This window comes from Mytilus trossulus, chromosome 8, assembly GCF_036588685.1.
Source record: "Mytilus trossulus isolate FHL-02 chromosome 8, PNRI_Mtr1.1.1.hap1, whole genome shotgun sequence".
NCBI classification, from domain to species: Eukaryota; Metazoa; Mollusca; class Bivalvia; order Mytilida; family Mytilidae; genus Mytilus; species Mytilus trossulus.
In genome coordinates, this window is record NC_086380.1 from 27,683,615 (window position 1) to 27,702,226 (window position 18,612).

At 31.9% G+C, this 18,612-nt stretch overlaps 1 protein-coding gene across 1 annotated transcript; it reads left to right on the plus strand.

Moving 5' to 3' along the window:
• Nucleotides 1-11,510: 11,510 nt before the first annotated feature.
• LOC134727533 (uncharacterized) lies at nucleotides 11,511-18,612 on the plus strand. Its single transcript, XM_063591913.1, has 4 exons — nucleotides 11,511-11,585; nucleotides 15,072-15,174; nucleotides 15,799-15,938; nucleotides 18,439-18,612. The coding sequence occupies exons 1-4, from the start codon at nucleotides 11,511-11,513 to the stop codon at nucleotides 18,610-18,612; spliced, it is 492 nt and encodes a 163-aa protein (XP_063447983.1).

Consider the following 18,612-nt stretch of genomic DNA (forward strand, 5'->3'; position numbering starts at 1 on the left):
CATTAAACAGTTCTTAATTTATTGTAATAGGTGACATTGTAACAAATGATGATACTAAATTGTTAAGCATTTTGTTCATATGATGCGAAATGGTAAACACCTTTTATGGTACGAAATGTTACAAATTGCATTCAATATGGTACAAATATGTTTCTTATGGTACGAAATGGTTCATGTTCAAGGTACAAAAGGGCAAATGCATGGTACAAAATAGTAATTTGAGTGCGAAAGGGGTTTTGGTACGAACAAACTGGATAACGATATAGTTTAAAACAATATACTTTTTTTTTATTTCTATGAAAAGGTGCTATGGCTTTCTTTTTCGACTGATTTGTATAGTTCGTCCTTATGTTGTACTGTTATACCATTGTCCCAGGTTAGAGGAGGGTTGGGATCCCGTTAACATGTCTAACCCCACCACTTTCTATATGTAGTGCATGTCTCAAGACAGAAGCCTGTAATTCAGTGGTTGTCGTTTGTTTATATGTAACACATTTCTTATCGTTTATTTTTGTACATAAATATGGCCCTTAGTTTTCTCGTCTGTTTTACCTTTTATAGCCGACTGTGTGGTATAGGCTTTACTCATTATTAAAAACCGTACGGTGCCCTATAGTTGTTAATTTCTGTGTCATTTTGGTCTTTTCTGGAGAGTTGACTCATTGGCAATCATACTACAGCTTCTTTTTTTATATATATATAATAACAATATCGTCAAACGTATTAAGCCATGTAAGCCAAAAACAAAAAAAGCCAGTGACATATGGTTTAACAGATGACATCCAAAAACATAAGTTATCAAAGGTACTACGCTTATAATTTAATACTCAAGAACCACGGTTTGTCTACACAAAACTCACCAGTGACGTTCAGATAAAAAAAAGTTAGAAAGCCAAACAGGTATATAGTTAAAGAGCATTACGGACCAGCAAGGCTGCCAAAATTTCAGGCTATTCACCTTGGCCTGTTGTCAAATATCAGTTGACCCCAAAATCAATGTGTATCTTTGTCTTACCATCTGAAATCATCATGCAAAATTGTCACTTATCATATTCCGTATGGTCCAAAACAAAATGTTCATCTCTAGACACCAGCATATCGGAACGTTATTTTTCATGTTATTTGTCAACTTTAATTCTGGCACAACTAGGATAACATAGTTAGTCATCTTACTGTACATTTCTATTTAATATTTAATAAAGAAATGTGGTATGATTGCTTATGAGACAACTCTGCACCAGTTACCAAATGACAAAATTACACTTTGGCCTACTACTCAGCATATCGTCATGAAATAAGGCCAAAAAGTAGAATATAGCAGTCAATATTGTGTAATGATCTTAATCACTAAAAAACAAACAACTGTGTCTACACATAAATCAAAATGACACACAAAAGACAGAGGACATAAGCAAAAATAAAAGGCAAGAATACAAAAAGAAATACTATAGCACCATAACACAATGGCGGAATGTTTAATTATATACTGAGACACACAAACAAACCCGCTTTAAATGAACTTAAAAATGAAGGTTTAAAATGTACAACGAGAAATAAAAAGAACACTATAACGCATATCCGATATGACAGTATAGTAACTTCCTAGAATCTTTACTTCAAGAATATAAGGTTTTATTTGTGAAGACTAAACGCATTATTTATCAACAAGGTTTTTGTTTATCTTTGGATGATTGTTTTTGGTAAAATGTCGTTCATTTAGATAACTCTGTTTCATCACATTTATGTGCAAACACGGATAACGTTGTATACGGCTAAGTAGAAGCTGTAAGCTCTAGAATAACAAATGATTTGGCAATGTTTATCCAATATGCAGGTGAGGTTGGTAAATTGTTAAAGTTTTTTTTATGATTTTTAAACTAGAATTGTCTCGTTTTCATTAATCTTGGTACTGAGATGACCGTTAATATCAATTTCGAGGTATCAATCTAAAATGAGTCACATGAAGTTATTCCTGTTATTTCTTTAATCGCTAGGTCTGGAGAATATATTAATCAAGTTAATGACACCCGAACAGAAAAAATGAGACAGAAATCATATACTCTGACTTCTTTGATCTTTTTGTTTTTGACAAGTCTCAAGAACGTATATGAAAAGAACAACATATTGGCAAAAACGACGCGCAGTTTGTTTTGCATAAGTGCTGACAATTTGTTGAAAGGGTCTACCTCTAATTCCACAAACATGTTGTAATCGAGGAACTTAATCAAACTGATCCCTTTTCTTCGGTGTTTCATGATTTACATTTTTTCATTATTGACAAAGTATGAAAAGTGGTATCCTTAAACCATAAATTTATAAAATATGCTAGCATTTTTAAATAAAAGAGCAAAATAAAAATGGATTACTTCTTTACGACGATTTTTCAATTTGACATGGGAAACGGTAGTTCATAAGGTTAAAGAAACAAAGCTTTAAATAGAGGTGTAATACCACCACTGACTTTCCCCTATTAGTCTTTGTGAAATTGACACTTTTTGAAAACATGTACAGTATTCACCTTAATTTCAACCAAAGAAATACTTTGCATGTATAAAGTTTAATCCTTCCAAATGATACAGTGAAAATTTCACACTACATTTCATTGCATATAAGAAAGTACCCATCACTGGAAGTAAACAACCAGATTTTAACACTGTTATTTACTGGTTACCTGCTTGGGTAACTATGTAACCTTAGCTTTCCAAAATATTTTATAAGACCATCAAATCGAAAAGGAATGATGCTTTCAGACACCCAACATACGTGTTTATAACTCAGAAAAATTTAAGTGCATTAAAATGCAGGGTTAATTTTCTACAACTGTCAAATTCAAGGGAATATTTTTTAAGAACCTACTTTCGTATGCAACCGGATGTGACGTACCATGATTTGGTGGTATTACAACTAGAACTAATTTTAGAGAAAGATCGAGATTCAAACTGATCAAGAATTTCTTAAGGTATTTGTAGAAACAACATTTGTTTAATACCACTACGTGAGTAAACAGTTTTAATTTTTTTTTTAAAATACCATCTATCACCGCAGACAGATTTTTTGTTACTATAATAATCAATTCATTTGTATCCTATGCATATAAATAAACGCATCATAGAACCCAGGATTAAAATTTGATATTTACGCCAGACACGTTTCGTCTACAAAAGACTCACCAGTGACGCTCGAATAAAAACTATTCAAAGGGCCAAATAAAGTACGAAGTTGAAGAGCATTGAAGATAGAAAATTTCTAAACGGTTTGCAAAATACAGCTAAAGTAATATATTCTTGGGGTTGAAAGGCCTTAGTAATTAAAAAATTCAATGGTTTGTTGACAGTTCATTTATTATCATGTACATATCAATGATAACTCAAGTCAACACAGATATGCTGACTACTGGGCTTATGATACATTCGGGGAATAAATCTCCACCAGCAGTGGCTTCGACCCAGTGGTTGTAAATAAACTCATCATAGATACCAGGATTAAAATTTTATATATACGCCAGACGCGCGTTGTGAATGGTTACAATATTTAACGAGGTTAACTGGTTTTGAATTCAAAATGTAAAGTCAAGGTAATTATTGTTTGAATTAATCTCTGAACATATCTATTTGTCCCTGATTGATGGATGGGGTGATATCATGTGTTTATTTTTTTTTTCTCATGAATTATTTACATTTTGCTCATGCAAAACTTGGTCCATTATCTGATACAATATGAGAGAGTATTTCATTTCTAGCAAAAAACTTGTCTCATAATACTATTGTATTAGTTGCTGTAATCGATTTCATATCGACCCCCCCCCCCCCCCCTTCTCCATCCACCATTATGAATATAAAAAAGAAGATGTGGTATAATTGCCAATGAGACAACTATCCACAAAACACCAAAATGACACAAACATTAACAACTACAGGTCATCGTACGGCCTTCAACATGTTCAACAATGAGCAAAGCCCATACCGCATCGTCAGCTATACAAGGCCCCGATAAGACAATGTAAAACAATTCAAATAAGAAAATAACGGCCTTATTTATGTAAATAAATGAACAACATTCTGTTTATAAACAGTCCGGCGTAGTCAATATAGACTCTTTGTCGTGGAGTTTCGGGCCACTTTTATGGGTGTTAACGTGTAAGTGTTTGTGCTTGCTAATTTGTCTGGTATTCAATGCAGCTTTTGACAAAATATACAATGACCCTGTCTATACCATGCTACCTGACATGTCCCACGGCTAACCCCTTCATTATTTTCCAATACTGACTGTCTTATATGCAGTAAATCTAGAATTCCGTTCCTTAATACAATCGGAGTAATGACTCTTATTCCCAACAGAATGCAACCATGAATAAAAGTTAATTTATATCTCAAGTTAGTAGGACTTCATTAACGAAGCGTCTCTTATTTCCCATCCGTTCATTGCCTGGTACATGTACCATACTGATGAAATACCGTTTCTGTTCGTAAAAGTAGCATAACGCTGTTAATTAACGGGAATTTAAGTTGCGACATAATAATTGCTGTTAAAGGCTGGTGATCAGTGATGAAAGAAAACTTCCTTCCATACAGAAAGGTGTAAAATTTATTCACTTCCCACACTATTCCAAGCACTCCCTTTTTGATGTGTGCATAGTTCGTTTCGATTATATTTATTCAGACTTCTCGATGCGAAAGGAAATGATCTTTCCAATCCACCCGGCATAACGCGAGGTTACACTGCCTCAAGTCCGAATGGCAACGCTTCACACGCTACACGGACTGGTAATTCGGGTATTCAGTTTGATCAACACTTGGTTTGACATAATAAGCCCCTTTGCCTTTAGTAGGCCTTCTAACAATTTTCTGTCCAATTCAATATTCGCTCATTGCAAGCAGCTGATTTAATTCCAAAAGGGGGTCTAAACATTGCAACACAGGACAGTTATCATGTTAGAACTTATTATGCGGCATGTGTTTTGTTTATTGTCGGAGGATATACATTGCCATATACATATACATATATTTGCTAATATCTACGAGTTTTGAAATATGTTGCACACATTGACAATCATAACACATTTATTCTTGATATTATAAACATATAAAAAAAAGTAAAAATCGTAACAGATTTTTCACAAATAAAATCAAACACAATTGTTTTTGAATGATAAAATACATTTTGATAAATAAAAAAAAACCTGTTTAAGATTATAAGATACTTGAGACAATAGGTGAACGATTATCTCATACATACACTCACACTCTAGCAATTATAAATACATTTGTATATAAAGCTGTTGATCACGAATAAGACATTTGAAGCTTAAAAGGCCGTGTTCACACAAAACCCCATGTACAGTAAACATGTTAACTATAACTTTAATGTAATGTACACTGGTTTCACATTCAATGTGTTCATATCTCATCACTTTGTTTAGGTACCTTTACATAACGTTTGTTTACACTTGTAAACTAAATGACGTTTAAATGTTCATTCCGTAGAACAAAATGCAAAATTTTCGGACAAGTTTTCTATTAGTTAGGGAACGACCGTTTTACTTAAAAAAAGGGGGAATAGATTTTGATCCCAATTTGATAAAACAAAATATAGTGGTCATACTGATGATAAAAAAAATCTGAATCCACAGTTTCCCCATACATTAGAGTGTAAAATATTGAAAACAAATATTTGATTGCTAAAAAACACATAAAACAATTCTGACTCAGAAAAAACCATACCCCCCTCTTCCACCGACGCCCCTTTTGAAGTTAAGTGGTTGCTCCTTTATGAAAGCCATTCGTGATTTGCATTAGTTTAATAACATTAATGGTACCAATTTTCTTGCACCTGATGCGCATTTCGACAATACATGTCTCTTCAGTGAAGCTCGTGGCCAAAATATTTGAAATCCAAAGCTTATATAAAAGATGAAGAGCTATAATCCAAAAGGTCCAAAAAGTATAGCAAAATCCGTGAAAGGAATCAGAGCTTTTCATGAGGGATATACATTCCTTAATTTATAATAAATCCTATCATTTTGTAACAGCAAATGTTAGTAACACAAAACATCCGTATTTTCATGCCAGTGCCGATGTACTGGCTACTGGGCTGGCGATACCCTCGGGGACTAATAGTTCACCAGCAGAGGCATTTAAATATACTAAAGGGCTGCAGCAGCGTGGTTACAGACATAGGAAAATGATTGAGGTGTAAAGGATCCCTACATTTCTATGTTTTCTGTTTGTTTCAAATGGTAGTTCTTCTTGAAGGATTATTTGGCAAAGGGAGGGAGGGGTTAATGTTTATTTAATTCATTTCTTAAAGTATTCTAATGAATCTGAGATACTAGACCCTCAACAAATGATCAATACAATTCATCTCACATTTTTTTGAGTTATAAAATTGAGAATGGAAATGGGGAATGTGTCAAAGAGACAACAACCCGACCAAATAAAAAAAACAACAGCAGAAGGTCACCAACAGGTCTTCAATGTAGCGAGAAATTCCCGCACCCGGAGGCGTCCTTCAGCTGGCCCCTAAACAAATATATACTAGTTCAGTATATATTAGCAATGCAATTATGAGTGAATCGTTGTTTGAGTAAAGACCAGTGACAAATGAATTAGATGTTCGGCAATGCATATGCTTTGAGTCTGGATAAGTGCTTTAAATAGCTACTAAAAGTTATTATTTATAACAAAAAAATATATAAATATATAAAGTTCAGACAAATATTTCTTTATTAAAAATTGTTATAAATATCCATTGTATTCAAAAATCGTTTCTTCCTTTTAAAATATACATGGTAAAATTAAAGTTCTTAAATCCTAGTTTTGTGTTCACTCAACCTACACAAGGCCTACATTGATTATCGGCTGCATGTATACAAAACATGACTAAAAGCACATTTAAACATTAAGATTTATCATAGAAACTTATTATGTTTCATTTATGTGTGAGTTACATTAACACAACACCGAGTTTAGGTCAATGAGAACACGGCCTTAGTTAACGATTTTCTCACACATACACTAACACACTAGCAATTGCTAATACATTTTGATAGTTTGGCAAAAGCTATGGATTGATAATAACATGTATAAGATATTTGAAGAGAATAATTGAACGATTTTATCACACACACTCAAACACTAGTAGTTATTTATTACATTTTGAAAAAAAGCTGTTGATTTAGTAAAAAATATTTGAAGACACTAATTAGTTGACGATTTACTAACGCTTCAACTTTAACACCAGCAATTGTTCGTACATTTTGAAAATAATCGTAATAAGCTGTGAATTCAGTATAAGATATTTGAAGACAATAAGTTAACGATTTACTCACACATGAACTTAAACAACATAATTCGTACATGTTAATAATAATAGTAATACACTGTAGATGCAGTATAAGATATTTAAAGACAATAAGATAACGATTTACTCACACATGAACTTAAACAACATAATTCGTACATGTTAATAATAATAGTAATACACTGTAGATGCAGTATATTATATTTAAAGACAATAAATTAACGATTTACTCACACATGAACTTAAACACCGGCAAGTATTCGTACATTTTGATAATGATTGTAAAAAGCTGTGAATTAAGTTTAAGATATTTAAAGACCTGTGTTGAAACAGATTTTCAGTTTTAGTCTTTTTGAACTAATATACAGTAAACTTGCTGTCTAAGAATTTAATTCCAATTCAGGAGACAACAATAATCTGTGCATAGTACACGGATGACCCACTCGCACTATCATTTTCTATGTTCAATTGACCGTGAAATTTTGATCAAAATTTCAATTTGGCATTGAAATAAAAAATATCATATCATAGGTAATATGTGTACTAAGTTTCAGTTGATTTGAATTCAATTTCATCAAAATCTACCTTAACCAAACACTTAAAACTGAATCCCGCACTATCATTTCCTATGTTCAGTGAACCGTGAAATTGGGGTCAAATATCTAATTGGGAATAAATTAGAAGGATCAAATCATAGGGAACATGTGAACTAAGTTTAAAGTTGATCGACTAAAGACTTTTACTCCAAGCGAGGTAGACGGACGGACGAACAGACGGAAAACACAATACCCCTCTACTACCGTAGGTGGGGCATCAAAATGAAGGTTATATTAGTCATTGAAAAACACTTGTGCTTTGTCTTCTGTAACTGATCAAAGTTTATACTCCCATTTGTGCGAACTATTTTCAAGATCTTCCATTGTCGATTACCAACCTGTAACAAAAAATCTATAGGTTAAGTGTTTCTAATTATTAACTTTAACCGATAAACATACTTTGGTACAACTAATAATCTAGGTGAAAGACACGTAATATTTACGCCTATAAAATTAAATAAATATTTGATTTTATTTTCTTAACAACATTAAAGAGTCAAATAGATAACGATTAGTTCATTGTTATTGGCTTATGTTTTGTTTGGAAATATATTTTATAAGCTTATATTTTGTTTGACCATACGTTTTATTATCTTATGTTTTGTTCGGAAACATATGGTATTTCTATTTTAGTTTCTTCTGTGCGAATTACACGATCAATTTTCCCTTGATTTATTTCCAATATTGAAATATGTAAGTTTTCATTTGTTTCATATGATGAGACACATCGGTGGGATGATAAAAAAAATACTACAATTGATAATTGTTCTAACATGGATGACAAATAGTGTACACAGTTGTTCATGTGTTAGGCAGCACCCTCAAGATGCAGTTTGCTCTGCTGATTTTGGTAAGTGTTATGACATATACATTAAGAGCAATGATTAAACTATTTTGTGGCGAACATGATTTGCACTTCTTTGCCATTTTACAAAAACAAATGTTTTAGTTCAAAATTTCAATGTAAAAAATGGTTTGTATGTGCAATATCACTTTCCCTTTAAAAGAATCATTTCAACCGAAATATTTAAAAAAAAAATGAATAATCTAATTTTGGATGCAACGCGTCTTCTGATTGGCTGACATCGTTTTGTTTATCAGCCCATATACATAATTAAGTGATGTGACCGTGACGTCATCAACGGTTTGCAGAGTTTACTCCGGTTTAAAATGGAATTTAGAATTAAGTTTACTTAAAAAACTGTCATATTTTTTTTGGTCGATTCGAAATAACATAACAAAAACGTAGTGCACACTTAAGGTGGTACCTAACACTACAGGGAGATAAATCTGTACAATCAGCTCAACGTTTTAATGACGTTGTGTTCATAAGGGAATATTTAGCTTCTCAATTATCAAAAAGGGTGTTTGTCAAACTGCTATATAACCAGTGTATTTTTTCTGATTAAACGGTTGGTTCAAATTTTTTGAAATTCTTATATCTTTGTCAAAGGGTCAAAGTTAATACTTTGTCAAAATTTTAAGAAAATTAAACGAACCAAATTAATTTAGTTAAAGTGTTAGGTACCACCTTAAGAATAAACCGCTACGCGGGTTGTTTAGTGTGCACCACATTTTTTTTTTATGTTATTTCGAATAAACAGAAAACATATTGCAGTCAGTCCTTGAATATACAATAAAAACACTTTTTTAAATAATGTGATGCCTATTCATTTATTATTTTTCATTGTCAAAGATGTTATCCTCTTAAGCTAATGTGTCAGAAACATGAAAGCAAATGACTTAAAATGAACACTGATAATCCCGAAATTTAAAAAAAAACATGTGAGAAGAAAACATGGGGAAATAAGAACAAATCTTAATTAAAAATCACAAATGTATCATTCAAACGCAATTATACGTTATGAATTACTGATAAACCTACAACATTTTTTAAAATAAGCATGGTAAAATAAAAGCAAATTCTTATACGATTAGCATATCACGAGAAACGTTGATATGATTGGTCGATGAGACTTCCGGAAGTTGATTTTGACGTTGTTTGTTTTTCGAAAGACGACGTTGACTGAACTTCTTTCCGTAACCAAGGTAAACAAGATGATTTTTTGAAGGTTATTTTTTATCAAATATAGCAAACTTCATTGAGTACATATTTTAGGGTTAATCAACATATATATATATACGTAAGGTCTATTAAATGACACAAATATACAATGTACGTGTGCTGGAAGCTATGAGTGTGCACAAATATATTCCTCATTTCAAATTTTAAAGAACTACAAGGATTTCACGACTTTTTAAAAGATATGTGTTGGTCTATTAACTGGACCAAGTCACTCACAAGCATATCATAAAAGTCTTTTTGGAATAAATAAGTCTCGGACTTTTTAAAAAAAAGGAATGTAAAGCCTTTTACGCACACACACACACACACACACCCACACTTTGTATCGTTATCGGTTAGTTACAGGCAACCAATGACTGGCGAATCGGAAATATGACGGATATCAATCAACACACTTGCTAATATAAAGGCTTCTGTTTACGATGGAATGGAAGAACAAGGAGAAAGGCTAAACCCTGATTGTCTCGTTATTTATTCCAAAACCTCCTCGCCCTAATACAAAAACCAAAAAAAAATGTGAGCTTTAATTATTATCGCAATCTGTAGGATATTTATAATTTATTTAGTATTTTTATTGTCGCTTCAAAGTCGAATTTCACAGGTGCTTGATAATGACCTCGACTATTAACACATTCAACTCAAATAATGATTGTTGTTAGGTTTTGTTATTATGTCATAAGACATATTTTATTGCAGTGCTGTAGATTTCAAAATGTTTTGCCAACATCACGTTTTATCACAATGTTCTTAGCTAACTTCAAACGAATTAAAGTGATATAAAAAGAAGATTTGGTATGATTGCCAATGACACAAATGCTCACAAGAGACCAAAATGACACAGAAATTTACAATTATAGATCACCGTACGGCCTTTAACAATGAGAAAAATCTATATATGCAAGGATTATCGTTTGAAATTAAATAACAAAAAACTGTATAAAAAACATACAGCTGTCATGGTCTTTGTGAACACGAAACTCAAATATCAACACCTTGCTATGAGGTCTAAAGTTTAGAAACACCAATACTCTGTTGTCCAAAATGGTCTGTATCTGAAGTCTATTGAAGGTTAGCCTAAGAAGAAAAAAATGCAAAAAGCTTTATAATTTCGAGGGTGTTTACTTAAAAAAAGACGTCGTACTTCAAATTTTGTATTTACAAAATCATCTTAATCATTTGTTAATCTATTTATCATTTTATTGATAAAAGAAAATTTTGAAGAAATACTGGACGAGTCAATGCAAGAAATGTCATTTGTGATTTTAATATGACATTTTCCGATATAAACTTAGGACTGGTATAAGAAACAGAAACATTCTACTTAATCTATACATTTTACATAAACCAAACTGTAATATAATTCTCTCTTTTTGTCTGTTTCCTGTTTACATGTATGCTTATGTAGTAATTCATCTATTGTATTGTTTATAAAAAACATCGTGTGGTTTACCATATCGTATGCTCTTTTAGCATTTTACGGCAAAGTTATCAAGTATGACCTTATACTAGATCCACCACCATGGCTATACATGTATATTCAAGATGATTTATCCAATAACTTTGCGACCTGGAATTATACATTTCAAATTATTTTCAAAATGAAGGTAAGTATAAAAAAAGTTATCATTTTTTTTTAAATACATATTTAAATGAATGTCAATATTTAAACGTATTGAAAGTTTACATGAAATATAAATATAAGAAATGGATTTTCAATTGCCAATGATACAACTCTCAACAAGTCCAACTAACTTAGACATAAACAGCTTCAGGTCCAGCAGTATATGTTATAGATAATGCATATTTTAAGGTTTTTCTTGTCGTAGAACACACCGAGGGATGTCAGGATTGATCAAATGAAAGACCGACCGGAGGGAGGTCTTTCTTTGAACAATCCTGACACCCCGAGGTGTGTTCTACGACTAGAAAAACCTTAAAATATGCATTATCTGACTTATATACCGTCAAAAAATATTAATTTTATGAGATTTGTAAAATTTAGTATCTTTTTTTACCGACAACACTAAAGTGGGATATTCCTTTCTAATGCGTTCATGTTTAAATACGCCCTGCGGCTCATTTAAAATGTGAAATAAAACTCACTAAATAATTAAGATATAAACCTTTTAAAAATTGTTATCCATACACAATAAAAATATTACTGTAACTGCATGAAGTAAGCCACAAATGTATTGTTACCATCCGATAACGGTGTATGACAAATACAAGACAAATTGTAAGTTATTTATTGTACCATTTAGCTTATGGAAAAGGGGGAGGGGTATGTTTTTTTTTCTATTTTTATTCAATTTCTATCGCGGAGAAATTGTTATTTATTTAACCGGTTTATTTGAATCGAATGAAACGAAGACGAATATAAATACATGAAGGTCATAGTATGATTTCCTATTCAGTGTGTATCGTTCTGAACATGCATGAAATATTTGCCACTGGACGTTAAGCAAGCAACCAAAAATCAATCAACCTATTCAGTCTGACTCAATAAGATTTTCAAAATCTTACACACGAATATGTTAAATCTGGATTTATTTTATGAAAGTCTACATTAAAATTCATCTGACATATGTGATAATGTTTCTTTATTGTAGCGATAAATCAACAAAACTTCATGTTATTTGTTTTTAAAATTAAATTGCGGGACTACAATGACGGTTTCTTTTACATCTATCATTGGTTGAACTTAGAAAATAAATTTCAAAATCGGCAACAAAAAACTATTAGACGAATAAATGTTTGAAGTAAATCATATATTGCATGTTTATCAAGGAAAATAATGACCTTACACAGGTCATTATTTTATGCCTTGGAGCATATACCATTGAAACATGGTATCGTCCGGGTTGATTCCGAAAAAGAATGACCTGACGTTCTGAAAGAAAATAACTCCTTATAGGTATATAACAGTATGTCATTACCGCAAATACTTCAAACAGAGGAAATCACTCGATATATTGCTTGTAAATATATATATAAACACATTGTAATGATATATTTTAGGTTATTGGATCGTTTTTGTGTTTGATGTTGATTTTGCTTGTGTTTGAACTCTGATAAAAAAAATAAAAAAGATAATAACCTAAATATGGTTTTCAATTGCTTTATCATGGCTTGCAAATTTAAGTTAGTGTTTTATGGGTATGAGCCATAGCATTGATAGTGTATGAAGAATTCCTCTACAATTTAAGATATACATGTCAACAACTGGTTTTAAAATTAATGTGTTTATTTTCGATGCAAAAAAAACCCTAAGAGTTAATCAAACTAGGCCAGCTTTATTGATAAGACAACAGTATCATACATATATCCATCCTAAATACGTCTGTTTAAAATGGTTCAATGCTTTTATCACAAATAAAGAGATAAATGAAAAAGGAACAAATTGATATCCGATTTATATAATTCCAAGACCGTCCGTTTGCATCAGAAGCGACGAAGCAGCGCATCTATTTTGGACGGGCAAATATCCACTTTTTGATATGGAACGAGCTCTGACGTCCTATGGCCCAAGCTTGTCTGGTAAAACAGTCGTTTGACGTCAGAGTTATCTCGATCTAGGATAAATATATCTAAATAAAAAGTCCAATATTTCAGATAATGCATGTATTATTTAATATTCACAACCACTTTCATGTTTGACAACAATCTGTATGTGAAAGGCTAATGATTGTAACTATGGGACGGTAGTTAAGTAAGTAACGTCATAAAACAATTACAAAAGGGAGATAAACGTGTCAATGTAAAATATGGAAAGCAAATTGAAACACTATTGAAATCATAAGTTTTGGCTTAAATTTGGTTATAAAATATTGTTCCTTTAAGGATTTTCTAATGTCACATTCTGAATTTATATATACCTTATCCGTAAATATGGCTTTTACACTTTTATTTAGATATACATATATACGCATTTTAACTTTTTAAATGCCGTTTTAAGTAAGTGTATTTTCTTCCTTATGAGATTAAAAAGTAAAGTTGTGTAAAGAGTAGAAAAAGCGAAATCTTGATCAATGTATGATACTCCAAAGGATTATTGATTGCACTTTTTTCAGACCTTTTTCATATTTTTTGCACTATTAATACCACGTTTTTATTGCGCCAAGTAATTTGAATATTTGAGTAGTGAAAGATGGCTGAAGACAAACTAAATCCATGTTTGTAAGGTGCAACTATGGAAGCCAGTACATAGTTTAAACTTTCATTGTATTTGGTTCTGCTTTTTGAGTCAGTTTGAATGTTGCTGAGTTTGTGATTTTTTTTTGCAGATTCTCAATGTAAAATTTATGTTATATACGAATGATAGTAATGACAGCTTTATCAGCAGGGATACACAAATATTCCTTGACGAGTTCTTTTAGCTTAGGTTTGATAAGAGATAAGATATAACGGTTGCTTTAAAAAAAACAAAATTTGTTTGATAAGAAGATCGACTATAAGATTGAGACAATGATGAATGTATAATAGAGACAATAAAATGATCAAAGTGCGAAAAAAAACCCATACAAATAACATTAATATGTCTCCGCTAGCGGGCTTCAGCTGTCCTCTAAAACAATGTGTACTAGTTCAAATAGAAATAGGCGTTACACCAAACTTCCAAACATTTAAAATAAAATAAAAAACTTACAGAGGCTATGCTGTTACTGAATCAAGAAAATAAATCTAAAGATGCATTTGCTTTTAGAATACTATGAAATGATCAGATAAGAAATGTCTCATCTTTTGAAATCCTAAATAATGTCATATTTTCAATTATTTCAATTTGCATCAGAAAAAATGAAATTGAAATATTTTCTAAAGAGCTTTAGAAAGTACTTGCTTGAACCAGGCATGAAGCATTTTGCCATATCTGCAACAATTTCAATTGATTAATCAAAAGGATATCACTGGATGATATACTAACAAAATCTAATTTATAGTAAATACCAAGTAAATTCTGAACGAATGTCAATCAAAGTGAAGTGTGAACTAAAGCAATTTGTAAAAACTAAGAACGATAGACAGTTTCAATCTCACCTTGATAATAGTCTTTCGAATTACATGTATATACAATGCTATGTATTTTACAATAGGGAATCACCGAAAGAGTTGGACACGATGTTGTTGTAGAGACAGCAGGAAATAGTGGAGCCTGTGGTGTACGCTTTACTGTCGGAAAGTCTTATATCGTAACGGGTAAATGCACTGTATAATACATAATGAATTGTTACACACTTGTACATAATATACTGCTTCATGTTTATAGCTATAACGTGGTCTTATACAATATATAATTGAACTAACTATAGTGTGTTACGATACCAAGGAGACGATCAAGAAATTAAAAGATCAAAGAAAACAAGAGGACAGAAAAAATCGAACAAGATTAGGGTGTAAAAGCTGATTGATGAACAACACATGTAACAGTTTATATTTGTGAAATCCGCTACTTGTTTTCCCTTGATACTTTATACTTATTATCTGTTTTCTCTTTTCAAAATACATACATTTTGAACCTCACTGCCAATGAACAAATGTGTGAATGACCATCTTTAATTTTCACGTGAATGGTATACTCATACCCACAAAAGCAACGATATATATCAAATCACTGTGTAAATAACAGTTTACCAAATTTAGTTTTCAAACAATTGTATTAAAAAAAGTATAGATAAGCCAAAGGAGAAAGCTCTATTAAAAAGACTGAACGCTACTGCTCATAAGATTATACAGTGATAGTAGAAGTAGATATTCCTTTTGATTAAAAAAAGACATATTTTAACATTTAAAAAATCATAATAATTTCTTTTACTTTTTAAGGAAGAAAAAGATCCGATGGAATGAAAGAAACTGATTCCTGCAGTTTTATAAGTCAACTGAACAATCTGTCACCATATCAATCGTTTTACCTGTTTACAAGAGGTTCCTTTTCGTACAATAGAAACTGTAGAAGAGGATGCGTAAGTATTAAGTTTGATCTTCTCTTCTATACACCACGATACATTGTATATATAATATGGGATTAATAGGCATGTTTTATTTCAAAACATGATAAAACATTTATATGGTTTGATACTGACTCCCTAAGGATCCACAGAAGGTTAGTGCAATCAATTGGTGAGGCCGTATTTCAAATTGAGACTTGAATGGAAAGTTTTCTCATTGGCACTCTTACTGCATTAAGTATCTTTGTTTCTGTTTCATTATAGCATTAACTATACTGAACTAAGCTGAAGCTAGTTTTTTATTTACATCTTTATTTTTATCATATTTCATATCTTAATTTTTATTTTTACTAAGATAATTTGTATCATATTTCAAAAAATGTTCTAGATAATTTATTAAAAGGCGCATTAGCTTTAAAATGCGTGTTAATCGATATGACTCAAATACCCAAATTCGATTTATATCAATGTACATTTTTCCAATTATAAAAAAAGTATAAACTAAACAATTTACAGGACATGGACTCGATAATATTTAGCTTAGTCCAGACGCCATATAATTAACTATCGAGTTGACCTCCGTAGCCCGCCGATAGTCGTATAAGCGATATAAACATTATAAGTCATATGGTTCTCTACTGACCCCCTACGGATCCATAGAGTGTTAATATAATGCATAGGCGGTGAGGCCGTAGGTCGAATAACCTATTGATTTTATTTACCCTTTGTATGATCCGAAGGGGGGCAGTAGTAACCGTATATTGAAGTTATCGCACGTTTGAAATTTTCTTCTGCGTTTTGTTAAAAAATAACAATGAACTACAACAACATCAATAAATGACGTCACCATTGACAGAAAACGTGACGTCATGACCCCCTATGATATGTACTTCCCCAACGGATCCATTGCGGGTCACCACGCGACGGCTTTAAACCAATCAAAATGTGATAATTTACCCGCAGTGTGATAATAATATCGTTTTTTCATGTATAATAATGACTTTTTTTGTTGATCGACCCAGTCAGTCAAATGATTTACATTTGTGAAAATTTTAGTGTTGACATTTTTTTCCTTTTGATAACCGGACATCGATACATGTGTACATGTACATGTACATATATAGCTAAGGGGTTTAAATTGAAGGTCACATGAATACGGTTTATGTGATGTTGAAATGTTCACTTCCGAGTGGAGTAATTTATCATCAATTTTTCTTGGCTGATTTTGAAAAAAATAACCAAACACGCTGCTCAATGTGAATCTTATTTCACTAGTTCAGTTTTATGAAAAATCTTGCTCACTCTGGACAATCTAGGATATTAAACTTAATGAATGAATATATGTTCTGTGCATTGAATATCTTAGCACACAATTGATAAATAATACACACACGAATAAACAAATTATATTACAGGAACATTATCGCCGTCTTCTCTATTTCTAAAGAAAGAGACCAATATCATTTAGACGCACCTCCTCAAAAGCCATACAAAGTCGGAATGATTTGTGATATGACGTATACAGACGGTATTGTGTCGTTTCTAAATTTGTATTTTTTTCAGCCAAAACCGCAATTTTGTTAAGAAAATTTCCAGATTCGGAGACTACTATCGATCCGTGTCTTAGACATACTTTATAACGCGTGGTCAGTCGATAAACTGCCCAAGAAATTTGAAACTCTTGCATTCAACACTTACCCATTCGGACCACAATTTCACAAGAATCTTTTAGTAAATGACATTAAACAATAACAAAACAACAATGCAACGCAATAAAATCAAAGCTTTAGGTGGAGTTGCATTGACTGCTTTGTATTATGTGAAGGGATTAGAAATGTTGTCATTGCGCTTATTTATTTTGAATGGCTTCGTATCTTCTAAGTTGAGCAGAGGAATTTACATTAATTAAATGAAAACAATATACGATCATTTTGCTTTGTAAAACTGTCTGCTATACATCATGTACATTGATGACCAACAAACATATATTTTGAACATATGAAAATCAAATGTACCTTACAGCTGTGTCTGTTTAAGCTGTTAAGATATTTAAGATCTACATTTTCAATTAATGTTCGTGTCACAAATATAACACCAGTGCGATTATAACCAAATCATATTATCATGAATACATTGAGCAATCAAACCAACAACGGTTAAAAGTACGAAATAACGAACAAAAATTGAAATTGAAATAGAGGAATTGTTAAATACAAAAGATATGAAGAAAGTCATTTGATTATATTAGTATTTATTACTAAAGAATTTAAGCAACTGAAGCATTAAAACATACTAAAACCAATTACATTATGTCTTAAGGTTTTAACAAATGGAAGCAAGTACCAAAGGACTGTCTCAAAAACTATTCAGTGACACCACAATGTGACTGCGATTCAATATCTATCGTTCTGAACACAGATATAACACGCGAATAGCAGACCAAGCATACACGTTTGAAAACATCTTTAAGTTACAGAACGACAGTAATATTCAAATAAACGCTTTCTACTTTCAGAAAATTGGTCCAGAGTCAAAAGGTTGTGGATATCAGAAGGAAAACGAAGATTATACGACTACCGAATGCCTGGATAACAAAGCGCTGTGTCAAAGAAAAGGACGGCAGTGCCGCTGGGTTAATAACGAAACCTGTAAACCCATGTATTTCATCACGCGGACTTCAGGGGGCTGA

Bases quoted from the DNA above. Each gene is read 5' to 3' on its own strand.
- LOC134727533 (XM_063591913.1), top strand. From the start codon at position 11,511: ATGTATATTCAAGATGATTTATCCAATAACTTTGCGACCTGGAATTAT. The intron at 11,586-15,071 runs GTAAGTATAAAA...ATTTTACAATAG, and splicing joins AAATTATTTTCAAAATGAAG to GGAATCACCGAAAGAGTTGG. The intron at 15,175-15,798 runs GTAAATGCACTG...TTACTTTTTAAG, and splicing joins AAAGTCTTATATCGTAACGG to GAAGAAAAAGATCCGATGGA.